Here is a 25,765-nt window from a genome sequence, read left to right on the forward strand (position 1 = left end):
TAAAAGGTAGCTTTCTCTAACTGATGATTCAGATAGATTCTAACTTACTAGCTGCAGAATTCTCTAGGGTCTCTTTATCTTTCTTCCAAAGAAAGAAGAGGAAAGAATGAGACCAGACATGCCCCTTATCTCTCTTGCATTTCTGTTTCATTTGTGAACACTATTTCACATGCCCAGAAATGCCAGGGGTGCAGGGAAACACAGCTCATGATAGAGAAAGGATTTCCTCACAATTCTCTACAGTGTGTAGGGCAAAGTGCCAATATTGGTGGCCAACAAATTACTTCTGCCTTAAGATATGTATAAGCCCATCAAGAATTTATTATGAAAATCTATATCCCTGTGTGGGGAAAAGAGAATAGTCATTATGATGAAGTGTCGCCATTCGAATAGTGACAGTTTACCCCTCAGTTTTCCATGTCCATCAAAACATGTTTTTAAAGCATCCAGGAATGTTTATATATGATGATTGAAAAGATGTTAAAGGAAGCACTGGAGCCCCATAGATAGCTTTTAATGAGACAATGAGCCTATTCAAGCTACATCCTTGTTCTTTGAAAATAGACTTGCAGAATGGGCACAGTGTAAAGTCAGATTCTGTTGTATCTGGAATTAATTTTCTTTGTATTTGCACAGATACTTTTTCTCATATCAATTTTCAGTTATAGATTTTGTTTAAGAACAGTAGCTGATCATTAAGAGGATACCATGTTTTTCTAAGTAATTTTCAATAAGGTACCAAGTCAGGGGGTTTGGGTGGGACCCAGAAATATGAGTTTCTAACAAGCTCCCAAATGATCCACTACACTGGGTGAAGTACTACACTCTGAGAGGTTCCTGTCAAATAATAACAGAGGAATGAAGGAGAAAGTTATGAAATCTATGCACTTTCTGTGAGGTTGGACTATTTGCTGTGGCCTAGCTTTTATAATAAAAAAAAAAAATAATAACGCCGAAAGACATACAGTGCTTAAGACTCAGGTTAATTTAATTCCATAATCATAAGACAGAATAGGACCAATTTTGGTACTTAAGAGATTCCTGTACTTAATTTTGACTGACCCACATAGAGCAAATGTGATTCATCTGACTTGTGACTGAAAGACAAATAACCCAGGATGTGAAAAACCTTTTTTTCTTTTCTTTCAATGAGGCCTAAGTGAAGGAAATGGATCCATAGAAAGGTAAGAAGGTAAGAATGAGAAGGTCAGAGCTAGGCAGGCAGAAAGAACAAGAAAATGACAAAAAATTTAAGAAAAGTCAAGATAGAATAGTTTCGCTAAAGAGTAGTCCAATGTTTGAACTAAATAGGATTTTTTTTTTCTTTTTATTTTTCCTTTTTTTTTTCCACTCTCTTCATACCCACAATTCTGGGATGAACCAGGACCAGAGGAGTGCTCTGTCACTGAGCTACATCTCCAGAGTTACATACCCAGTCCTTGTATTTACTTTTTTAAAGCACGGGAAATAATTCTGAGGAAGAATTATTATTATGCTTTACTTTTATCTGCATGGTAAGAAATATATTCTTCAATATTGAAAATGGTGATCTGTCCTCTTGGGAACTTGAAACCTATGTTAAAGATTCATGAGTTATTACTTTTATTTATTTTGAAAAATTATACACAGAGGGATGACAGTGAAGCTGGTCGATATTTAGGCTGCTGAAGAGATTATAAGATTCAGTTGTTCGAAACTATAGTGGATAAAGAACTTTTATAATAACATTGTAAGTTGTGAAATGAATAGATACAAAATCAAAATAGATCCTCTTTTGAAAGTTCAAGGCTGCAGAGAATCAACACATAGAACTCATATCCAGAGTTGATCACTGATAGTAGTCAGTGGAATTCTGCTTAGAGGTTGTGATCTGGAGCCAGAAAACATCTCATAGCAACTAGACATACTAGTGACTCTTTCTTCTCACTGTTGTATCTTTGGTGACCATCTAAGATAGTGATTATTTCCCCTGAGCTATCTTTTACAAGGATGTTGTTAAAAAATGATAATATATTTAATTGAAAAGAAGAAGAGAATACAAAGAAATTCTCTCTGGCACTGTGCCTGTGCCAACTTTTTTTGGGGAACAGTTCCACCATCAAATGCTTCTTAGTTCATCACCAAGTTTAGAATTTGAGAAAAGTCATCCAAGGACTTGGTTTATTTGTTATACTTGACTTTGTGGCATCATTCAATGAAGTCTCTGTTCTCAGAGTGCTCCTCTGTTGTGACAAGGGGAAGTTGAGGTCTGAGCGTGTGCAGAACACTGATGTGAAGTACACTGATCAGTTCAGTCAGAGCAGATTTTCAGGGGACCTTGTAACAACTGCTACCACCATTAGTCAGCCTTCAAGAGTGTAGATGGGCAGGGAGTCCTGAAAGCTGGCTTCCTCTTCTTCTAGCCTTGCCATCACCCCTGTTGTGTGTGGAGACACAAGCCCTTGGCTGACCCCAGCATTATGGGCTTTGGGCTGGGAGTTTGCACAGCTAACACTTATGGTCTATAGTTCTCCTGTCTCCTCTCATTCTTTCTTTCCTGGAAGTAATTTATGTGTATAATAGAAAAGCACAGAAAGTTATAGGAGACAAACCTCTCTTAAACTTTTGTCTGTATTTTTTTAATGTGGGTTTTTTTTAAACCCTGCCCCAGTGATGTTTCCTTTGTGTGATTTTTTTTTTTGGGGGGGGGTACAATTTTACTCAAATCCTTCTGGTTTCTGCCACTTGTACTAAGTCTGGCTCCTTAATTCTTTTACTCTTTTCCAACTTCCCATTCTTTAGTTTTTGAATGACTGTATGCTTCTCACCAGTTGATTAAAATAAAGTGCCTGGTGATGTCATTTTTCAGCATATTCAAATGAAGGGCATGAATGAGAGAATTTCTCAACTTTCTCCTAAAGGTCAAGTCAAGGGCGTGCTGAGGAAGACAATTGTCTTCTTTTAGTTGCACTTGTTTGTTTTCTTTGGCTTTCCTGTTCTGGGCAGGAATTGGAGCAAACATTAGGTCTTGTCAAAGAGTTTTCACAACTTATTACTTCCTTTCTCATTGTCAGTAGGGCAGACGGGAGCAGCTCCATGGTTCCCTATTGTAGAAGTTCAAGGACATTATGAGAAACTATTCACTTTCTCCTCTCTGGTAATAAACCACTGCCCACCTCCAAAATGTGTCCACATCTGACTGTGAAGATGGAAATTTCTACCTTCTTTAAAATGCATCTGTTTTTAATTAACTCTACAAGGTCTTGAACCCTCCCTTCCCCATTCCACATTGGCTACTACAGTCTTATTTCTTGAGGAGCTGTGATCCTAAATTTTCTGTCCTCAGACCCTGTGCCATCCCAACTGATTCTGTCACCCCTAGTGCTTTTACGTATACATTTGCATTGCCTTGAATTATATTCAGTATGTGTTGAATTTGAGCCTTGCATGATTACCAGGTCCTTTTTGTTTTTCCTGCAGAGTTCACTTAAAAACAAAAACCTACTAACCTTTTTTTTCTTTTCTCCTTTCCCTTTCCTCCCTCCAAACTCTCCCATATACCCCTCCTCACTCTTCTAATTCATGGTCTCTTTTTTCACTAATTGTTATTGCTTCTGTGTTCATATTTGTATATACATATATCTCTAATTGACAAACAAGTAATTGTATTGATTTAATACAATGTGTTACTATGTACATATTTTATCAAGCTAATGAATGGATCCATGGCCTCTTGTACATCCCAACTCCCCATAATGAGAGCGTTTAAAGTTTGTGCTTTTGCAGTTTTGAATCTAAACTCTTTACTTTCATTCTCCCTGAGCTGGCTTGCTCATCTTCACCCATCCCATTCAGGTTCAGTCATCACTATTAACTCCCTTCCTAATAAGCAACAGTACAAAATTAAGAGTATTTCCCAAAAACATCTAGAAAAATATAACTTAAAAGGATCTTAACTTTCTGCTGGAGTTTAAAAAGTATTTTTCTTTATTTTTGAGAATTTGGACATGTACACAAGCATATCTATTTACCCATCATCTCCCTCTCCAGCTTCCCCATGTCCCCCTAACACCCTCTCTTCCCAACTTCCTGTATCTTTGTTTTTGATCATCCACCAAATCCAGTTAGTGCTACCCATGAATCCTTTTTATTCAGCTTTGGATACCATTTGTGTACCATTATGTTCTGATTTTTTTCAAAGAGATTTCAGAGTGGGTGGTAAAACTGAAATCCATCCTTAGCAAGGAGGGAGTCACACAGTGGATACGAATATGTTTCCTTTTAGCTCTGAATAAGACAAAATTAAGTCTGACTTAGGGATTAGGTAAATGAATGCTTTTTATAGCTTTGATGTTCTTAGTAGAAAATATTCCTCCCCTAAAATCAAGCTCCTCCTCTTTTTTTTTTTCAAACACACTAGTGCTTTTATTGCTGTAAGATGTATTTCCCCAAGTGAAACCACTGAGTCAACAAGCACTTACTTTTTGAATTTGAACAGCTCAGCAATTCACATCCACACTGAAAGTGCAGGCGTCAAGTGTCAGTCTGTGAAACTCTTCTGCAACGGCTGCTGCCTTGCTTCTCATGACCGTGGCAGAGGAGTATGGCTGTCTGGACAAGCTCCTCCTCTTAAATAGTGATGTGGCTATGCTTTTGATAAAAGTGTTCGTACATTAGAGAGGATAATTTGTTTCCATGTGTCTATTTCTTAGGAATGGTCAGAATAGTTTATAATCAAAGAATGATACAAGGTGAAGTGCAGAGCACTGAGACAGAATTCAGACTCAGGGAATTCTCATTAAATGGGCATATAATAACGATAGTTTAAAACATGCAGAAATGGAGTAAAACCAAAGAAAAATGATTAATAGCAGTAAATATGTATGATTCTGGCTGGCTGGTTTCCAGTTTAACATTACTTGCTAAACTAGTTATAAATGATAAGGGATCTGTTCTCCAGACTGATCACTTTCCCAACTCCTTCAAGGAATTGTATCTAAAAGGCGTATTCAGGAAGGGATACCGGGGGTTGCCGAAGCTGGGTAAGGGGGTGGAAGGGGGGGTCAGGCAAGGCTGAACTTTCTGCCAGAGGTCTAGCCTAATGTATGCCCTCCTGAGAGTTCTAGAACAAAATCTGTACCAGGAACTTTGTTCTGCCCTATGGCCAGGTTGCCAGGCATCCTGCTTCTGCACCTGTCAGTCAAAAGCTCAGGGTTTGCTGCAAGGTACACAGCCTTCCAGCATGTCCTCCTGTCTCCACCCCTCAGTGAAGTGTGTCCAGCAGGCCAAAGGTGGTCAAAGATCACAAATGCCCCGTGGTGAGAGTAAAACAGACAGTGGGAGGTGGTGTCTGGCTAGAAAAGGGGCCAGGCAGGGAGCCAGGTGAGCAGCCACCGAAAGAATGTCCTGAATAAATGAAACACAATGTGGGACGACTGGAGTTTTTCCGGAGTGCTTTGTATGAACAGCTTGGTTTGTTTTGTGCATGCATTAGGGCTGAGGCTGATCCACAGTTGAATCAAAAGGAAAGTTCACTTTTAAATTCACAGTACTTCAGGAGAACCTTAGGGCCAATGTATTGATTGACTTTGAATGCTCTCCTCAGGAAAATTCATTAAGCCTCATCCTCCCCATTAGATTCCCAACTCCATATGGCACAAATTAGCATTTGGAAAGGACTCAGTTTGATTCCTTTGCCTTGCCAGAAAACTCAAAATGATCTTAAGAAGCAAGTCATGGCAAAGCAAAAAGGACCATTATTTCATCATTTACATGAAATATATGTATATGAAATATATATGTCAACTCATATAGATTAACTCCTCACACATTCAAAATGTCATATAGATAAAAAGTGCCTTGGAATCTGCCATGGCTGAAACTCAGACTCAATGGGATGAAAACAAATTTAGTGCTGAAAAATGTGTAGTGTCTATTTTTAAACAAATAGCTAAAGGTGAAAATTAGACTATCCAGGTAGATTTCAGCAAGTGGCTGCAAAGGTAAGGCTAGGCTGGATGCCATTCATGTATACTTCAGGGATCACCAGACATGCCCTGATTCTGTAACTAGAGAGAGGGGAAGTGTATTTGGTTTCCAGCCCAGAAGTATCATGCACAGGGGTTGAATCAGAACATCTGGAACTAAGCCAGCCATGCTTAGAATGTGACTCTGATTCTGTGCGGCCTCCAGGGCTCAGCGTAGAAATGGTCCCTTTAATCTACAAGGTTACACTTGCTGCTGCAACACAGAGACATCTAAAGCAAACTTTTTCAGACTGTTGATGCTCAGTCCCTTCATTGCTGGGAGTACCCTGGTGCAATTCTTTTATAAATGGATAAAGGTAGCCCGTCCAAGTGTCTGAATGTCCTACCTAGCCCTGCTTAATTAGGCTTCTCTGTGGGCAGTTGTTGTCTCCATTTAAGATCTAGGGCAGAAGTTTTCAAATCTTGGATTGTGTTTGAATTACCCAGAGGCTTATTTAAAAGCTTGTTGGATTCCATCCCACAGCTTCTAATACAGGAGGTCTAGAAGCAGACAAAGACTTTGTATTTTGTACATGTTCTCAAGTGGTATTGGTGTCCTAGATCAGTGGACTACATTCTCAGAACCCCTGATCTTGAACCATGAAGGAATTTAAATAGTATAAATGGCATGTGGTAAGTTGTATGTTCAGTTATATTAAGGTAAGACTGAAGAACAGAAGCAGCTTCCATGGCCAGATACGAAACGTTGCTGGCTGCCCAGCCATAGTGAAATAGGTATAGACCAGAGAGAACATTTCAGATGACTCAAAAAGACAATCTGGCTACAGTTGAAATCATCTTGTTTCCATGATAAGTCTATAGCATCTCATATTTCTTTCAAAAGACCTTTTATGGAAATTGGATTCTGTGCTTACCCAAAATATTCATGGAAATTGTTTCTAGCACTCAAGAAACCATTTACAAAATGATGGATGCTATTATCCCTTAATCTGATTAGCATGAAATGAGTAAATTCTTTGGGCACAGGAAGTAACAGAAGATTGTATGAGTGTAATCCTATTTGACATTGATATTATTGTTAATTACTTGAGTCCTTAACAAATGTGGCATTTCCTCTCCCCACTCCCACCCATGAAACAGGGCACATCCTTCTGTGAGCTACCTGGTAATAAGAACTAATAAATTCAAAAGTGTTGTTTATAAGACTCCCCATATTCCTGAAATTAGTCATCTTTAAAATAGACATAGGTATCTCATGGTGATTATACACCTACACCTTTTCTTCAGTTTTTTATAATGTCAGCTAAATAAGGTAAAAATAAAGTCATTGCTCTCATTTGAAATGTTACCTGGGAGTAGTGTATTAGCTCTTTCCTGCTTCATGACAAATTATCACACATTAGTGGCAAACATTTCTCTTACAGTGTCAGTCAACCAGAATCACACCTGTTTGGGGACTTGCCAGGATGCAAGGAAGTGTTCTTCATGGTTGCTGCTGCACATTTAGCTCTGATTTTGCTACCGTGGTCAGGTAGTTGCCAAAATGTACTTCCTCACCATTTTTCAGCTGAGTTCCCTATATCCTAGACCAGTGGTTCTCAACCTTCTTACTGCTGCAACTCTTTAATACAGTTCCTCATGTTGTGGGACCCCAAACCTAAAGTCATTTCTTTGCTACTTCACAACTTAATTTTGCTCCTGTTATGAATTGTAAATATCTATATGCAGGATATCTGACATGTGACCCCTGTGGGGGGTTGACCCATGGGTTGAGAACCACTGTTCTAGAGATTTTCTTTTTGTTAGATAGTATACAACGTAGCCATCAGGCCAGACAGCACCTCTGTTCCTATCAGTCTTTCACTTCTAGGTCTTCTGAAAAGTCACCTGGATAGCACATTTGGTTAAGTCATTGGGTTGAGAGCTTTTATAATACCTGCAAAACCATCTTATCTTTGTCATCCTTCCCAGCATCTTTGTGAGCACAATAGTCTCCCACCTCTGCCATACTCTCCTGGTTAGAAACCAGTGTGCTTGAATAGAAGTGATTATAGAAAAGCACAGATGCCATGAGGCTACCTTACCATTCCCTCTACTACGAGTAAGAATAATGTTGGAATCTGTGAGGAAATTACCCAGTTGGTCCAGAGTAGTGGCATATTTGTTAGTTCTCTCATCTGCTGAAGGGAAGAATTAGATACTGGTGTTGGGGTTGTTGCACTGCTTAATGAGGTAACACCTGCAGATCATCTCCCTCCTACATTTCTTGGCATATATATCTTTGGTTTCTGTTTTTAATAGTTCTAATTACTATTACTGTTGGTAGTGCTAAATGCATTGTTTATGTTCATTTTCACCCCCTTTAGTGATGGAGAAACTTTAATCCCATCTCAATAAACTTCAAGTTTTGTCTCATTGACTTGCTCTCAACAACTTTTAACAATAATAATTAGTTGCCTTCTCAACAGATGGACTCCTTAGCATTGGTTATAGGAGGGTATTATCATCTGACTCCTTGCAGTTCATCCTTTTCTGCTCACTCCAGATAACTAAACTACCATGAAGACCATATCATTTTAGAACTCCTAACTAGAGTCACCTCTTTCTGTTCCTGGGCTGTACATTAATGGACAGGACACAAGCAACTGTGGATCAAAATCACTCCAAAAGATAGTAGTTATGGATTGGCATGCTGAATTGGTATAGACTTACTTCTTATAATTATCATTCTCCCCAAAATGTAGTTTAGCAATGATCTACGTAGTATTTACGTCTCCTCAGGCATTATAAATAAGCTAGAGAAGATTTAAAATATCAGAGAGGGTGTGCTTAGGTTACATGCAAATACTTCATAGTTTTGTAAAGGATATGAACATCTATAGATAGTACTGTCCATGGAGGTTCTGGGACTAATCTGCTACAAATATTGAGACCCTGGGGATATTTTGAGGCAGAAATGTTGTCTTCTAATGATGATCTGGAACTTCTTGCTCAAAACTGAACAATATAGGCAGAGTTTCCTGTCCTGGGAGCCACTTCAAAAATACTACACAGAGGCTTATATTAATTGTAAATGTTCGATCATTAGCTCATGTTTATTACTAATTAGCTCCTACATTTTAACTTAGCCCCTATTCCTTATTTACACTCTGCTGTGTGGTGGTACCTTGGTTAGCTTGGCCCTTTTCTCTTGCTTCTTTCTCTGTGTCTCCTCTAGTCTCTAATTCTGCCCTTCGTTCTCCTTGCATCCTCAGTTTGATCACTCCGCCTATACTTTTTGCCTGGCTATTGGCCAATCAGCTTCTATTAATCAACGAGAGTAATACATACACACACACACACACACACACACACACACACACACACACACACACACACACACACATATATATATATATATATATATATATATATATATATATATAGTGTGCTGTTCAAAGTTAACCATAGAAGTTTGGAGGACTGTAGACAGAGAGGAGACAGGAAGTAGTAAAGCAAGGCTGGGAGAGGATCTTGGCCATTTTGGATGTAGGGATGGTAGAGGTGGGAAGCGACTGGTAGCAGTTATCTGCTTCTTTGATCTTTCAGTTTCTTACCCTGATATTTGACTCCCAATCTTTTAGTGATAAAGATTGATTAGATGAATGCTTCAGAACAGAGGCTATAAATGCTTTTAGAATACTGACACAAGTCCTTATACTTGCCACAGTGCCTTATAAGGCATGGAATTAACCACACTGCCTGCTACAGCACATGGCTCTTTTAAACTGTATGTGACCTGTTCCTCCTCCAGTGCCCTTGCACAGCTTGTTTTTCTATCATTCTCCTGGATGTTCATACCAACATCGCCCTTTGCCTCCTTCATGAATTAACCATGTCAGTAGTTTCTCAGGAAGACATCTATGTCTACGATTTATGCTCCTGTTTCTCCACTCTGTGAATTCACTTTTGTTGTGAATGAGCACTTGTTGAAGACACATACATACTGAAATCTATCTCCCCAAAGAATGCCAACAATTGTGTTTCTTTTACTCAAAAATACATCTTCAGTATTGAATATCTGCTAAATTGCAGCTACTAAGTGAAAATTATTAAACAAAGAATTAGGTAGTAAACTTTCCATAGCCATAAATAGTCTACAGATTCTACCTTAGCCATGGATGTTGTATGATTAGTCATCAGAGTTTCCTTTTTCCCTAGGCTTCACCTTCTTTACTTATTAGCCTCTATTCTGTGCTTGCCATATCTCCCATTCCAAGTGAATCTGTACCTTATTTAGAAGCACCATTAGCATTAAACATTGCATTAAAGATGCTGCCTGGCTTGTTGAGGTGGTATCTTCTCTTTACATATCTTAGCTTTTGAAATAATATATGAGCTCTAGTCCTTGGTGGATGCCCCATATTTGAAGAAGAAGTAATAGTCAAGGAAAGAAAAGAAAGAAGACAATATAAATAACATTACTTTCCACATTTTTCTGTAATATTGGTTATATTCCTGACTATTATCATTGAGGCAGAGAATTTGGAAGCAAGGCTAGGAATAACATTGAGACTTCAGAATCGAATAAGTAAGTGACTTTGCACTGAGTGCCGAAGACAGTCTTCAAAACGTGGTAATGCACTAAGTAATCCATACACTATATCAGCCAACTTTTTGTGTTTGTGGGTTACTCATAACACCTACCTTTCAGATTAATTTGCTGTGGAAAAGTGAGAGCTAATGATATTTTATAGTTTCTTCCTATTAGAGCCCAAATTGGACAATATTTACCATCTTCAGCAGGGTATCATTCCTTCCATAAACCAAGTAGAATACAGACTCTGCTTTGGATGCTTAGCCCAAGTGCTAGATATGTGGAGAAGAAATGGCATAGTGTCTTTGTCAAGATATTCACAACAAAGCCCAGAAATTCCATGCTAGTAGACAGTTACAATATAACCTGTAACACAGGAACAATCTTATGTTTTCTTTTTCCACTGCAAATATTCATCTTATTTTACATTTAATTTTGGGCACATGAAGGTAAAATCAATTTTCTCTAGAAGTAGCTTCTCTTATTGTTTCAGGTTTTCATGAAATACCTTTAACCTTCAGAAATTGTTATTCTTATATATTCCATTTTTCTTCTATATGCTTTATCAACTATAGAGTTTGAATTAGAAATATCCTCCATAAGCTCAGGCATTTTAACACATGTCCCTGAGTTAGTGGTGGTTGTGAGGAGGTACAGCTTTGAAGGATGATGTGCATCACTGAGGTGGGCTTTTGAAATTCTAAAGCCCTCCCCACTTCTGATTTCCTCTCTTCTTCATGCTTGTTGCTAAAGATGTTCTCTCTGAGATTCCGTCTGCTGCCAATGACTGCCACATGATGCCATACCCCTCGCCATAATGGATTCATCTCTCTGAAACCATATGCCAAAATAAACCCATTCTTCCTTAAGGTGCCTTTGGTTATAGTGTTTTATCACAGCAACAACAACAGCAAAAGTAACCAATGCTCCAACTTCCAATGTTTCTCCTAGAACTTTGTCCTCATTGTTCAAAATGAGAAATGTTACAAGCTTTAGAGTTTATATGTATACAATTACCCTTGTTTGCTTAATAGAGATCTTGGTTTAATATCTCAGTTGATTTAGCAGCAGCCCAATAAGCAAGATGTTGCTGGCATCTGCCTCTCTGTTTGACACATAGGTTGTCTGGTACACACAAACATCTGTAATGAACTGCTTAGCTTTGTGTTGATAACAAGTGATAATTCCAAGAAATGACTCCCATTTTCTGCCTTCTATGTTTATGAATCTTTCATTATATTCAACCCAGTGTTTCTAAATAAAGAATATGGGACAGTCACCTTTGTTCAGGAATGGTTCATCCCATTCACATTGGTCTTTCCTACACCACTGGTTGTAAAACAAAAAGACAAAAATTATGCCTACAGAATGAATAAAAGAAAAGTCCAGATGGGGGAGACAGTACAGGGATTTTTGAGAGCTATACTACATGATCAGGCATCCCTCATAAACAAAATGGAGCTAAAGAACAAAGAGTCAGGTATATGCTCATGTGCCTCATATGTTCAAAACTGTCTTTTTAGAATCCCCAAAACATTCTCCAATTATGAATTTTAAAGATGTTTGAGAGACAATACATAAACTCATGATAGTTTTGGTAAATCAAGATTGAACAGCTTAATGAATATACCACATGTGGAGGTACACATAATCACACTACACACCCAACCATTAATATCTTCTCTGTGAAATGTTTATAGCTGTAATTGCTGTTCTGATTATGTATTGTGTGAACTTGAAGCATGCTATTACATTGGGTGACTAATGGTATTTGGTAACAATGCATAGAAATTGGTATTCTTGAAAGAGTTACATTTTAAATTGTAGTCTTTCCTGAATTTGCAGTGGATTTCATGGTTCATCTCCCTCACAGTAGGTTTGTGGCTGATGGGTTGAAATCCTTCTGCTGAATATAAACATCTGAGACCATCCAGTCTTCCCTTAGCTGGCAGGTCTTACTTTCCTCATCATGCATTCAAAACAAAAATCTGAAACAATATTCCCCCAAACCTTTGCTGCTGATTTCACTTTTATTCATGCTTACAAAGGGAGGAGAAATCTCCACATTTTAGTGCATTTGCTGGAGGTCTTAGAGGTGTGGTCCAGTCTTTGAAGGTGTCATTGTGGGCCGAAAGCAGATGTCTGTTGCTGCATTCTCCCTTTACAAACCTAGGCAAGCCAGGTGGCCTTAGAACTTAAAGAAAACACATCTACTTCACTGTTTAAAACAGTTTTAATGATTGCTTAAATTTCTGAACAATTAAAAGATAAAATTTAATATAATAGAATGTTCAAAACTTGGAGATTGTGGAGGTTTCCCTCAGTTACATCAAATCCAAGCCTAGATTATTCACTCTTAGTCACATTTTATATTCAATAGTTATTATTGACTATAGAAAAATAAGTTAAAGATTCTTCATGTAATTTATAACTATTATATAGCTTTTATCCATCTTGCTCACCCAGAAGCCTTACAGGTTGTAGTTGGCATTTCCTTTGAGCTACCAACCAATTACCAAATAAAGACACAAAGACTTATTGTTAATTATGAATGCTTGGCCTTAGCTTAGGTTTGCCCCACTAGCTCTTTTAACTTAATTTAACCTGTTTCTATTCATCTATGTTTTTCCTCAGGGCTTTATACCTTTCTTTCATTCTGTGTGTCCTACTTTCTTGCTTCCTGTATGTTTGGCTGGCTGGCTGGCTGATGGCATCTCTTCTTCTTTCTTCCCTGAGCCTAAATTCCTCCTCCTACTTATTCTTCCTGCTCAGAAATCTTGCATACACCTCCTCCCTCACTACTGGCCATTCCACTTTTTATTTAGACCAATCAGCTGCCTTAGGTAGGCAAGTAAAACAGCAACACATCTTTACATCATTAAATGCTACACATCTTTACATAGCTAAACAAATATTTCATAACACAAACAAACCCAACACATCTTTGCATAGTTAAACAAATCTTCTGCAACAGTAGCATCTTGTGAGTGTGTGTTTATTAGCACATCTCAAAGTTCCTGTCCTTTGACCAGTAGCATCAGCACCAATTAGAAGTTTATTAGAGATCAAATTCTCAGGCTTAATGTCTTTAAGCTTTCCAAGTTCCTTGAATCAGGCTACCTTCCGAGAGACACCGGTATTTGAGGCATTGTCACCACTTAGTAGGTGATACAGTTTACATTCAGCAAGGTCTGCAAAGCTAGAAGGCACCAACTCTCAAGTGAGCTAAGAAAAACCACTTCAGTACTTCAATAATGAACTGGGTTGTTAAAACTATTAACATAGGGAAATTAACCTAGAAAAAGTTTCAATGACAGAAGTAACATTTCTGTCGTCCTGTATCTTGGGTTCCTCATTTTCTTCATCATGGAGGAAAGAATAAGATGCAGTGAACCCCAAGAGGAATGGCTTTTGCATGTAAATGGAAGTGGAGGGGATGCTATTTTAATCACGCTTTGCAGCTGAGAGAGCTCAAGAACAGCATTTCCACCTGGGTCTTTCCCATGCCACATTACCCACCCCACAGCACCCTGGATGCTTTTCCTGAACACACAATTTTACACACCAGTGAGAGGCTTCTTAGCCCTGTGGTATCAGAATGAATCCCCAGGGTAGCTGTCATTAACTATCACTCCACGACTAGGGTAATGGAAGCTTCCTCTGGAGCTGGCAGTAGAGAACAATATTCATTATCGTCAATATAAAAGTAATGGCGCTTACTAAGTTCTTTGTGAACTCAGCCTGGGTTTTTGTGTGTAAACAAACAAGCAATGTTTCAGTCCATTTGATCAACTGAAAGGAAAACCTTGAAACAGAAAAAGTTACTATCAAATTTGGTGAGTATAGAATGTGTGTAGAAAGTTTTTATTCTACCTGTGTGACTGTTTTATGTTCATCATTCCTGCCAGTATGCATTTCCACTGGCTTGTTCCTCTCTGAGCATCCACCTCTGCCCTCCCTTCTCTACAGTCAGGAGCTCCACCTCAGCCTTGTGGAGCCGGTGGATTAGCCTTCCATAGCCAGGAACTGCAAGGGTTTTGAGGTATCTCCTTTAAAAGAGAGTGATTGGGCTATTGCAAATGCCTCAAAATGGACAATCTACTTTTGTGTTTTGTGATTGAATCCTCACTAATCGTCTATGCTTTGGAGGCATTCAATAAACAGTGTTCAGATGAATTAATGAAGAGCATTTGCTCTTGAACAGATTTCCCTAATCAACCACTCTTAAATATGAAAGCGGTTTGCCTGAGGCTTGAGACCCTGTGAGAAAGTCATAATCCCCAAGCACTGCTGCTGATCCTTCCCTTTCCTTACATTGCAGTCCAGTTCTGAATTCTCCTATGATAAACCTTCACTCTGTTCCCTATCTCTCAGATCTCCACACTGTTCCTTTCCTTTAGATTAAACTTCTTTTAAAAAAAAGATTTATTTATTTATTATATATATACAGTGTAGTGTCTGCATGTATCCTTGCAGGCCAGAAGAGGGTACCAGATCTCATGACAGATGGTTGTGAGCCACCATGTGGTTGCTGGGAATTGAACTCAGGACCTCTGGAAGAAGAGCCAGTGTTCTTAATCACTGAGCCATCTCTCCAGCCCCTGGATTAAACTTCCACAGGCTTTATTGGGAACCCTCTGCTCTTTTCTGGGCAAAGTGGTCATTACTGTGGAAATGAAAAAAAATTGGGCCTGGGCTCCTTCTATGTCAAATTTGGTGGTGCATTATTTCTCCAGGACAGATCCATGATGCAGTTGTCTAAGCCAAACATTGAATGTCAAGTTGATAGCACACTTTTCTAATGCTCATGAGGTACTTTCAGTACTGGGAGTGAAGGGACCTGAGAGAAAAATCCATGTTAGTGTCCTACAAGGTCCTTTTGCCTGGTTCCCGCATGATACTCTATATGGTATGAGATTTCCACAGATCAGTAACAGTGAAGAGTAGGAAAGGCAACTTCCAATATGGAATGAACATGTGAAGAAACCTCCCTCACCTAATCTTCACTTCATTTCTCAGAGAAGAAGTCAAAAAAAGAGTGTTCTCTTTGACCTAATATGAACTTGTATGCAATAGAGGGACTTAGTATCCAAGTAGACTCTGTACTCATTCCTTAGAAAAGTGTTCAAACTGTTTTGGATCAGACACTCAGAATTGGAAGATAACTGTCAGAAAAAGCTCCCTGAGAATATTAGTATTCTTGAGTATCTTGTACAAATTATCTAGAGAGTTTGTTGTCAGAGGAATCTCTGTATAGTGTCTTTTCTGGGAGAAGGGGGCTGGATGGCTGCATCCCATTGACTCTTGAAGGGGAAATAGTTGTTGAATGGTTGCAACCCCTTTAAGAGTATTCTTTTCATTATATCACTGTGCTCTTTGGCTGGTATACATATGCGACAAACCATATGATCACTATCCAACAAGTAGACCTTCAAGGATTCCAACCCTCTGGTGTTGTCTTCCATGACTTATCTTCAAATATTCAACATTTAATCCTATGGGACACCTCAGGTCACCCATACAGAAGTTGCACTGCAACCGTGTATACATATTTGCTATTCTTTGCTCCTGGATTTTTCTTGATCCTCCTCCTTTGCTTGACGTGCATGGACTATAGCTCTAAATATCTGAAGATTAATATCTTAGATCCATCTCAAGCCCCTGAGCCATTCTTATCTGGACTATTTCTCCCCTTGCACTCTCCAATTGTGAGGAACCTATTTTACACTTCCCCAAGGTAAATGATTCCTCTGTGTGTACTTAAAGGAAAAAAAAAATCCTCTTTTCTCACTTCTCAGAGCAGTTAACTTTAAGACTCTTTCTTGTCTTATACACATTTGTTTCTCTATGTTCCTTCCTCTGCCTGATGGCAATCATGTATGCATGTTTCTTGTGTCCTGGAGTAACTTACATATAATAGTTGTTTGAATAATGAATGCTTGGTAATGAATATGTGATAGGACGGTGGTGTGAGATTTGTGGTCAAAGACTGCAACAGAATTTGGTGTGTGTGTGTGTGTGTGTGTGTGTGTGTGTGTGTGTGTGTGTGTCCATATATTGTCCAGCTGTATTAGGTGTGAGTGAGCTGATGGGAGCAACTCCTCCTACTGGCCTCTCTAATCTTCTCTTTGCTTTTGCCCACACCTTAACTATATTCAGTGACCCCAGGATTACTTTTCAATAGCAGAACAAAAGGATTAGTTTTCTCTTGATTTAGGAATGGTTTAGAGAAGCAGTTATCAACCTGTGTCAAATATCAGAGATTCTGCACATCAGATATTTACATTATGATTCATAACAGTTTCAAAATTACAGTTATGAAGTATCAGTGAAATAATTTTATGCTTGGGAGTCACCACAACATGTGGAATTATATTAAAGGGTCACAGCATTAGACATGTTGAGAACACTGGCCTATTGGATGTAGATTTAAGGATGTAAACTGTGGACTTAATTTGTCTAAGATGCTTTAGCAAATACTAAATTGAGTAGTCAGCAGTTGATGATCTTTTTGTTTTCTTCCTGCTTCAATGAGACATAATATGGAGGGGTAGCCTATTGCAGATAATTTCTCAGGCATATCTCCAGATAATAGTATCCTTTAAAGTGATATCAATGACATAAGACAAAGAGGAACGATTTGGGTAGTTTCTTAACAATTTCCCATTTTGCCTTCCAGGAGACGGAGCTGTTAGATCTCAGCCTTGTCAAGGATGCCAGGTGTGGGAAGCATGCCAAAGCTCCCAAGGTAGGAGGCAGAGCCTGTGCCTGCACCAGCTGCTACTTTGATTCTTTATCTGTGTCAAGATATCAATTAATTGCCCCAGTTAAAAGTTCTTGTGTTGTAAATGTTGTAAAACATAACAGCCAGTGTGTTCTACTCGCTCACTTGAACTTGTATTAAAAGGTGGAAACAATGGGTGAGCATATGGGTGGTGTAATGCAGGTGTTTGCTTATTACTCTGTTATTTTGCTTTTGTCTGAAGAAAAAGTAGACATATGAAATGCCAAAGAAGCTACAGATTAAGCATCTATAAGTAGAAATTTCAAATACTGTAAATTCTGAGTGGAAAATTCCTTAGTGATCAATGATATGCCTTGGTCACTAAAAATGTACTTTCAGGCAATGTATATCAGGTATGCATGAATTTCGTGTTTAGATCTGGGTCATATTAACAAGACATCTGAATACATATATACCGATGTTTCAAAGTTTTAAAATCTTAAGCACTCTTATCCCAAGTATTTTGAGTAATGTATACTTAACCTCTGTCAGTTAATGCAAAATGCCTAAGATATTTTTGAGAGCACTTTCAAAATGTCACCTAATTCAGAAGTATTAGTAAACATATATTATTTTTTACTTACATTTGTCATAATTCACATTCTTCCTAGTAAACAGAGATGATATGAAGAAAAAAAAAAAAAAAAAGCTATACAATTAAAACAGTTTCATCCATAAAGGCAAAAGTTAATTCTTCACATTAGGACCAAGGATGCTTTGGGATATGTTAAGTGGGATGTCATTGGTTTGGCCTTGCAGCATGTTTTATGAGGTTAATATTCAAGTGCTTGATGAAGAAAATGTGTCTTTTAACTTATTCTGGTTGGTAGAGTGCATCGTCTTGTCATCAAACCTGAAAACTCTTTGTTCCTGGATTTAATATTTAACACATTAAGAACTTTATTTCTGGCAGAGGCAGTGTATCAGCAACACAGCAAGAGAAGGGGAGTTGCCACTTATGAGCTGAAACCAGCAATTTTCTTTTTTTAGTGTCTTCCCACAACTGTTGTTTTAGCCTCTAAAAGTCAAAATAGTTTCTTGAACATTCAGAATGATCTGTTACTTTGGAGGTGCAGAGAAAAATTCAGCTGTAATATTTTTTTTCCTCACAGACATCCTGCAGCCGTAGGTTGGTGCTAACAGAGTCTGGCATGGAGCAAATACCAACTGCTGGGGTTAGCTGAAGGGTTAAACTGGTTGACTAGAAAATGTGAAAAATAATGTTTAGAAAGAAAAAAAAAATCAGAAATATTTGCAAGAAGGCTTCTAAACGTGTTTTAGGTGAAACCAATTAACCATTTAGATTTCTCTACTCATATAGGGGATTTCAGTGGCTTGGTGTTTGCACTCCATGTCAAGCATTTTGAATTAGTAATTTGTTGATGATACAGAATGTTTCCCAGTTTGGGGTTAGCAAAGAATCTTTTCCTCTTCAAACAATGTTTTAGTCAGCTTTCATGTAAGCCTGTTAGCTCCATGTATAATATCAGTAACTTAGCAGTGAAACTTGCCTTTTAACCCAGGATTATTGGCCTCCCCTGATATCCATACTAGCTGAGGACAGTTGTACATCTCACCCCACCTGACTGCTTCTCATTAGCCCCTACTGGTTTTCAGTAGACCCCACTGCTTCTTAAGCATCAAGAGTCAAAGCCGGTTCCACTGGGGCCTCTTGGAAAGTGGCAAGCGGGAACAGGTCTCTTTCACTAGCTTATCAGTGAGTGCTTGCTTTATGGATGCGGTTTGATAAATGTCTATTGAATGTTGATAAATGGTAGAAGTGGCATCTGCACTGTGCTCAGCTGATAAACTATGATTAGATCTCCAAGTGCCTCCCTTGAGGAAGTGCTTTTGAAATCCAGGATACTGGGCTTGTCTCTTTCTGCTCACACTTTCTTGGAGAGAAGGGTTGCTTTCTCTGTGGGCCATTCTTGTTCTGTGCTATGTTCTCTGAGACTTACTCTACATTAACATTTCCGGAGCTGGTTCTGTTCTATATACCTGTATGACCTTGCTGAGACCTACTTACTCCTCATAGGCTGTTAATAGGTACTTAATAGGATGTTTCAAGGAGGCAATGAAATAAATCATTAACAAACTGTTTGCACAGGAGATCTCAAATTTAATGGCTACAGATGAGGTGTGGCTTCAGGGTGCTGAAACACACATCTGCAGCAGAATATGGTGTCACTGCTCTAATGTGCCGATGGCACTGTCATCTTACCAAAAAAAAAAAAAAAAAAAAAAAATGTTGTCACTGAAGACAGAACCAAGGACTTCATGCTTGTCAAGCTCAATACTGAGTTACTCCCCAACCCTTCCTCCCAACATTTAAAAAAGTATTATTTTAAAATTTCAGATCTGATTTCCAGGAAGTTAATTTTCATCTCATTTTCTTAAATTGGGAAAGTTTAAATGTCAAGAGTGAACAGAGTAGGAGTCTTGTTAAAGGCGCTTTGTGGATCCACAGGCAACGTAGGCGACTGTGACGATGAAAAGATTCCTTAATGTGACAAAGATGACCTCAGCTCAACCTAGAAAAATACAAATATAAGTTATTTATAATGTTTGGAGTCTTATTCTGTCTGATCATGCAATTCGGTTTATGGCATCAACTACCAGGTACCTATTTTTCTCATGATCCTGCTGAGCTTGGCTTCCATCTCCATCTCCTTCATCAGGTCTCCTACACAGTGACACCCTCAACAGCTATTGGCTGACAGTAGGGGTATAGATGGAGAAGAGTTGTCCTCTAAAGCCTTCAGCAATGAGTCCAGTAGGACATCTTGTTGAACAAGGTGTGTGACCTGAAGTGGACAGCTGCTTTATTGATTAGAGACCATTAAGAATGCTGGAATAAGGGCCAGGTGTGGTGGCAGATATCTTTAATCCCACTACTCAGGAGGAAAGGCAGGCAGATCTCTGAGTTTGAGGCCAGCCTGGTCTACAGAGTGAGTTCCAGGACAGCCAGGGCTACATAATGAGTGAGACCCTTTCTCAAAAAAATAAAAAATGAAGGAGGAGGACGGGGAGGAAGAAGAAGAGGAAGAAGAAGAGGAGGAGGAGGAGGAGGAGGAGGAGGAACAGGAACAGGAACAGGAAAATGAATGCTGGGATAAGGTTTTCAGAACTTAAAACAAGAAATACAAAACAGAAAGTAGAAAAAAAATGTAGCGAAAGGTTCACAGAGTAGAACACTGTTGAAATGATGGGATATGCAGTGATCCTGGCACTTGGGAGGCTGAGGTGGAGGGTTACAAGCCTGAGCCCAGACTGGGCTACACAGCACCATGACCCTGTGTAAATAAACAAACAACCATCAACAAAACACCAGAAGTGGACATAAAAACATAAAACGGCACAGAGACAGACTCAGGAAAAACAGCAAATTGAAGGAGGACAGATTCAGCATTAGACTTTCTGTAGAAGCTTCTAGATCAGAATAAAGGTACCTGTGGAGTAGATGTTTATCAACATACTAAGGCACCCTGCAGATAGTTATCTATGTATTTGTATTGCCTTTGTTCTTCCCAGCATCTAGTTACATAAAAATTCAACACTGGGCTGAGAATGAACTGTTTTCTGTCCCTGCTGTGATTTGAAATGGCATTTATAGGAAATGGAGAAGGCCATAGGATGCCCTGCTAATGAACTTAAGTGTCGACTTCCAGCATCGTACATAGAGTGAAATCTGTTCTTCTGTATACAGCTTTTGTTCAAGTCACTGGTTTTGAAATTTCTCATTGGAGTGACTTTGGGAGACTTTATAATCTAAACGTAAAAAACAGAAGGCACCTTACTTACATCTTTAACTCTAAAATGCATTCCTCTCTCCTTCCTTTGCCCTTTTCCTCTACCCCACAACCCATTTCTGAAGATCACTTACATGCAAGGCACTGTGGCATATACGTTTGGCTTATGCTGTTCACAGCCACTCTGTGGGCTGATTTCAAAAGGATCTCTGTTCTCAGACAGTGTCACTGTGGTGTCAGATCTATTAGTAGTTCTTGACCCAGCAGACTAATTCAATGGCTTGTGTCCAGCATTAATTGAAATAGACTTGACTAGAATTAAAAACATCAGCCTTGTACAGGGCTGCTTCTTTCATGGAATGTTTTTGTGTACATTAAGTACATCTTCTGGGTCATGCAGCAAAGTATATATTTTTTCTAGAAGACCACATGAGAAAGTTTAAAAGGTGCTAATGCAAAGAGATGACATCACCAGTGTCATGATCCTTAGGATGAAGCAACTCAGTAGACATGCTAAAAAGGATATCAAATAGAGAAGAGCAGCTCTCAGCTCTTGTGCCAGCTATGTCACTGATGAGCTTAAAGAAGGTGTGCCTTCCTTCCTCTGGGCCTCACTTCTCCTCGTCTGTGCAATGGGCTGTGGTGGATGTCTGGTTTTAGGAGTATAATTTCTGCTAGCCTTTGATTCCAAATTTTAAATGAGGTAATTAATCATAGTCACATGCTTCATATTGAAGGTTCTAGAATTGGTATCCAGCAAACTGACATTACCTAAAACTTCTTGTCTTGGACATGGCTAATCAGGTGAAAGTAAAGGGGAAAAAGTCACGTGCTAAATTCATGACTGTTAGAGGATGCAAGCTAAAGGAAAATAATATTTTTCTCAACTTAAGACATTTTGCTTTATTGTAAATACAACCAAGACAGTTCAGGTAGGATTGGCTTTTCTGCTTTCTTATTGGGACATAAAACTAAGTTAAACTCATTAGACTCTGTCCAAAGGTGAGAGTCATTATGGGGAGGAGAAATTTATTTTGCTGTACAGAATGGCATGTACCTGCAGCTCAATGCAGGCAGGGGTCTTAGTTTGCTAACAGGTTGGTAGATGCATTGCTAAGAGAGGCATGTATGTGTGTGTGGCATATGCAGATAAGGGTCCCAGGTTGCCAAGTGCCTTACTGGAAGAGGGGTGGGCACATAGTCCAAAGAAGAGCTAATACCAATACTCCTGAAATTGTCCTGAATAATAGAAACAAAATAATATTTATATTAAGTTTTACACATGGCTTTATATATGGCTTCTTAAAAGTAATTCTAAATTGAATTTCGACTTGCAGGAAGCAACATCGCAGTTACATAGACCTCCCAACTCTAGACTGTGCACAACCTCTAGGCTATCTATATTCAGTGACACATATAGCAATATCTTTGAGAAACATTGCTGTGACTTTTCTTCTGAACTTTACTTTCTGTAAAGGGAACTGCTTCATACACTAACCTAGCATCCAGGTCCTTTGATTTGTAGAGGGCAATTTATTTCAGATCTGAAATGTTGGTTTAAATAGGGATGCTTTGTAAACATCTAGGTTAATAATTAAGTTCTAAATTTTATATAGTATCACCAGAATCCCATGCAGCATATTAGAGTAAAATTAAATTTTAAAAATTGATTTGCCTTTGCCTTTTTAATCTCTATGCAGTAAATGATGCTTCTATGATTATTATTTTTTAAACTTCATTCTGTAGGGTTTGGCAATTTCTGGCAGGTACGCACCTAGGTTCTGGGAAAAACCAGGAGTGAACAAACAGGACTGACACCTCTGGCCCTGTGTAACTTCTGTTTGGGAATGATGGTGCTCAAAAAGTGGGCCTTTAAGAAAAGAACTGAAACCCCAGAGTTCTGTGTTGGCTTACTTTCTGTGGGGAAGCATTTCTACCTTGAAGAATTTCACGTCATCAGCCTGATGTCAATGAATGGACAGTGGTGGTATAAAGCATGCCATGGCCTCTAGCCCTCTGAACACATTCCATCATGTCATAGTGTGTGGGGAAGAGATGACTGATAAATTCCCCTGAGAAGAATAAGCAAGGAGAGGAAACCATAGGCTGAGATATGGGGAAGCTTTCTGTTTTATGTAGCTATTGTAGACTAAGCTTTCTTGTTGAAACAAGAATTTAATGAGGGCCAGAATTGGGTGAATGACCACAGGCAGAACATCTAGGCAGAGGGCCCTGCCAAAGCAAAGCCTCCAAATGGGGCATGCACATACCATGTGTGAACAATGACAAGAATGTCAGTTAAACTACAGTGAGTTTCAAGCCTGAGACCATGCCAGCGGCTTGAGATAATTTTATTGTAAATAAAGAGACATAGAGACTTCTGAGCAGGATAGGATCAGAGTCTCTGAAGGCAATATGTGCTGTGTTGAGAATAGACTTCAAAACATGAAGGAAGAAGCAATGGAGACCAACTGGCAGCTGCAGACAGCCTGGAGAATGATGATGGTGACTTGTGGTCAAGATGGTAGCTGCTGAGGTGTGAAAATGTGGTAACATCTAAATATGAATTAACAATGGGAACATGGGATTTATTAATGTGTTAGATGAGAAAAATGAAGAAAGAAAGAATTCAAAAACAACTATAAATATTTTGACCTGGGAAACTAGAATAATTGATTTGCTGTATTTTGAGATAGGAAAAAAAGGAAAAGAATCCATCTTAGAATGGAAAAATCCATAGTTTGGTTTTGAATAATTAAATAGTTGTATTGTCTGTCAAACTTCTAATATGGTGAAGACTCAAAGTGAGTTCAAAGGAGATGCTGGCCCTGGAAATGAAATTTTGGGTGTTTAAAGCTTGGGTGAGGTGTCCTAATGAGTTTGTATAAAAGAAGACGCTAAGGCTGGTGAGATGGCTCTGTAGATAAGTGCTTGTTCTGCAAGCATAGAATTTTAATTTGGATGTCCACTTTACTATGAAAAGTCCCAGGCACGGTTGAGCATGTCTAGAACTACAGAACCGAAAAGCAGAGACATGTGGAGCCTGAGAGCCCATTTGCCAACTACCCTAGCCAAAATGGCAACCTGCTGGACCTTATCTCACAGCAATAAGGCAGAGAGCAGAAGAAGAGACCCTGAAATTCTGTTTGACATTAACATGTTCACTCATGGGCAAAGGCTCCTGCACACTTCCAAATACTGTGATGACCCCATACGATATAACACACACACACACACACACACACACACACACACACACACATGACACAAAATACACAGATACACAGAGAGTGTGTGGGGAGAAAGAGAAGAAAGTCTCAACTGCATCCTGATGTCCATGGCATGTAGACTTTGAAGAGTTTGTGAAGAACCAGCACAAAAGCCTTCGAACAGTACTTTATCAGTCAGTTGAAAGCAGAAACTCAAGCAAGCAGCCCTTATTTCCCAGTGTGTAAGATAAATGGATATATGAAAATGTAGCATATGCTTCGATATTGAGTTTTAGTTAGTGTTGAAGGGCCTTACATTGTAACATGCACTACAACACAAACAAACTTTGAAGATACTTTTCTAAATAAAATAATATATAAATATTATTATATATAAATAATGTAAATATAAATAATATATAAATATATAAAAGAACAAATGAGGTGTGACTCCATTCAGATGTCAGGTATCCAGATTACACATTCAAAGAGTAAAATGGTGATGTCAGGGCTGTGAGACCAGAAAGGGAAAATACTGTTACTTAGTTGAGAACTTAGTTTGAGAAGATGAAGAGCCTCATGGGTGTATGATGATGCTAGCAGTACCACAGTATGTGTTTTCATGGACTTGGTGAATCAGCTTTGTGTATTTCACCAGAATAAAAGAGACCATCAGTAAGGACAAAGGAAATAACAGAAAAGACCATCCAAATCCCTCAAAATGCGTTTAGCAAAGAGAAGGCAGGCAGGGGTGGGGGAGGGTCAAGTGGCATTTCTTCTTAACCTTCTTTTTTCCTACCGAAACTTCCTATTGAGGATAACACTGCACATTCTTTCAAAATTTCCCTGCATCATAAACATATCTTGCTAGTGGGATTGTTTATTTAAGGGTTGTCAAATCCCAACTAGCCTGTCATAGGATTTGGGTGTCAACACAGGAATCTCATAATGAGGTGTTATTTGGGTGTTCTACAACAGTGGTTTCAATGAATCATCTATGAGGTTTGGAGCTGAAATGAGAACTTTATTCATTGCCCCTTTCGGGGACTATCAGCGAATTTCCTGACTTTGTCCAGATTTATCATTGCATGAAACTGCCGACATAAGATCTGATGTAGATACTTGTGGGCTAGAAAGAAAGAAAAGAATGCTAGATTCAACAAAATCAAAGGTTTCCTCATTTTCTTCCGACTGCTAATGAGATCAACCTCTGGCCCTTATTCTTGGCTTCAGCTGTTTCTTAATTCACCTCACATGTTGCCAGAGCTTTTTCGAGATTGTTTTTGGTCACTCTGTTTCCATAAATGTGTTTATGTTTTTGACTAATGGAAGCAAAATAGAGCTAAAATTCCTCAGAACTTGTGTGAGTGTGGCTCTCTGTGTGGGGGGTTGACAGCTATTCACATTTATCTTTAAATGTAAATTATATGGCAAGGTTCCTTTTTATGTTCATTAAATTCCATATATGTCAGTAGTTT

The 25,765-nt window shown here is 38.8% G+C and overlaps 1 protein-coding gene across 2 annotated transcripts in view; it reads left to right on the top strand.

Annotated features, from left to right (window-relative positions):
• Positions 1-25,765, top strand: part of Plcb1 (phospholipase C beta 1) — a 696,401-nt gene that overhangs the window by 199,710 nt on the left and 470,926 nt on the right. For both annotated transcript variants that reach the window (XM_036183929.1, XM_036183928.1), the window contains exon 3: positions 17,222-17,290. In XM_036183929.1, the coding sequence (XP_036039822.1) occupies positions 17,222-17,290 (69 nt within the window). The remainder of the gene's footprint in view (positions 1-17,221; positions 17,291-25,765) is intronic.

This window comes from Onychomys torridus, chromosome 4 (genome assembly GCF_903995425.1).
Source record: "Onychomys torridus chromosome 4, mOncTor1.1, whole genome shotgun sequence".
Taxonomy (NCBI): Eukaryota; Metazoa; Chordata; class Mammalia; order Rodentia; family Cricetidae; genus Onychomys; species Onychomys torridus.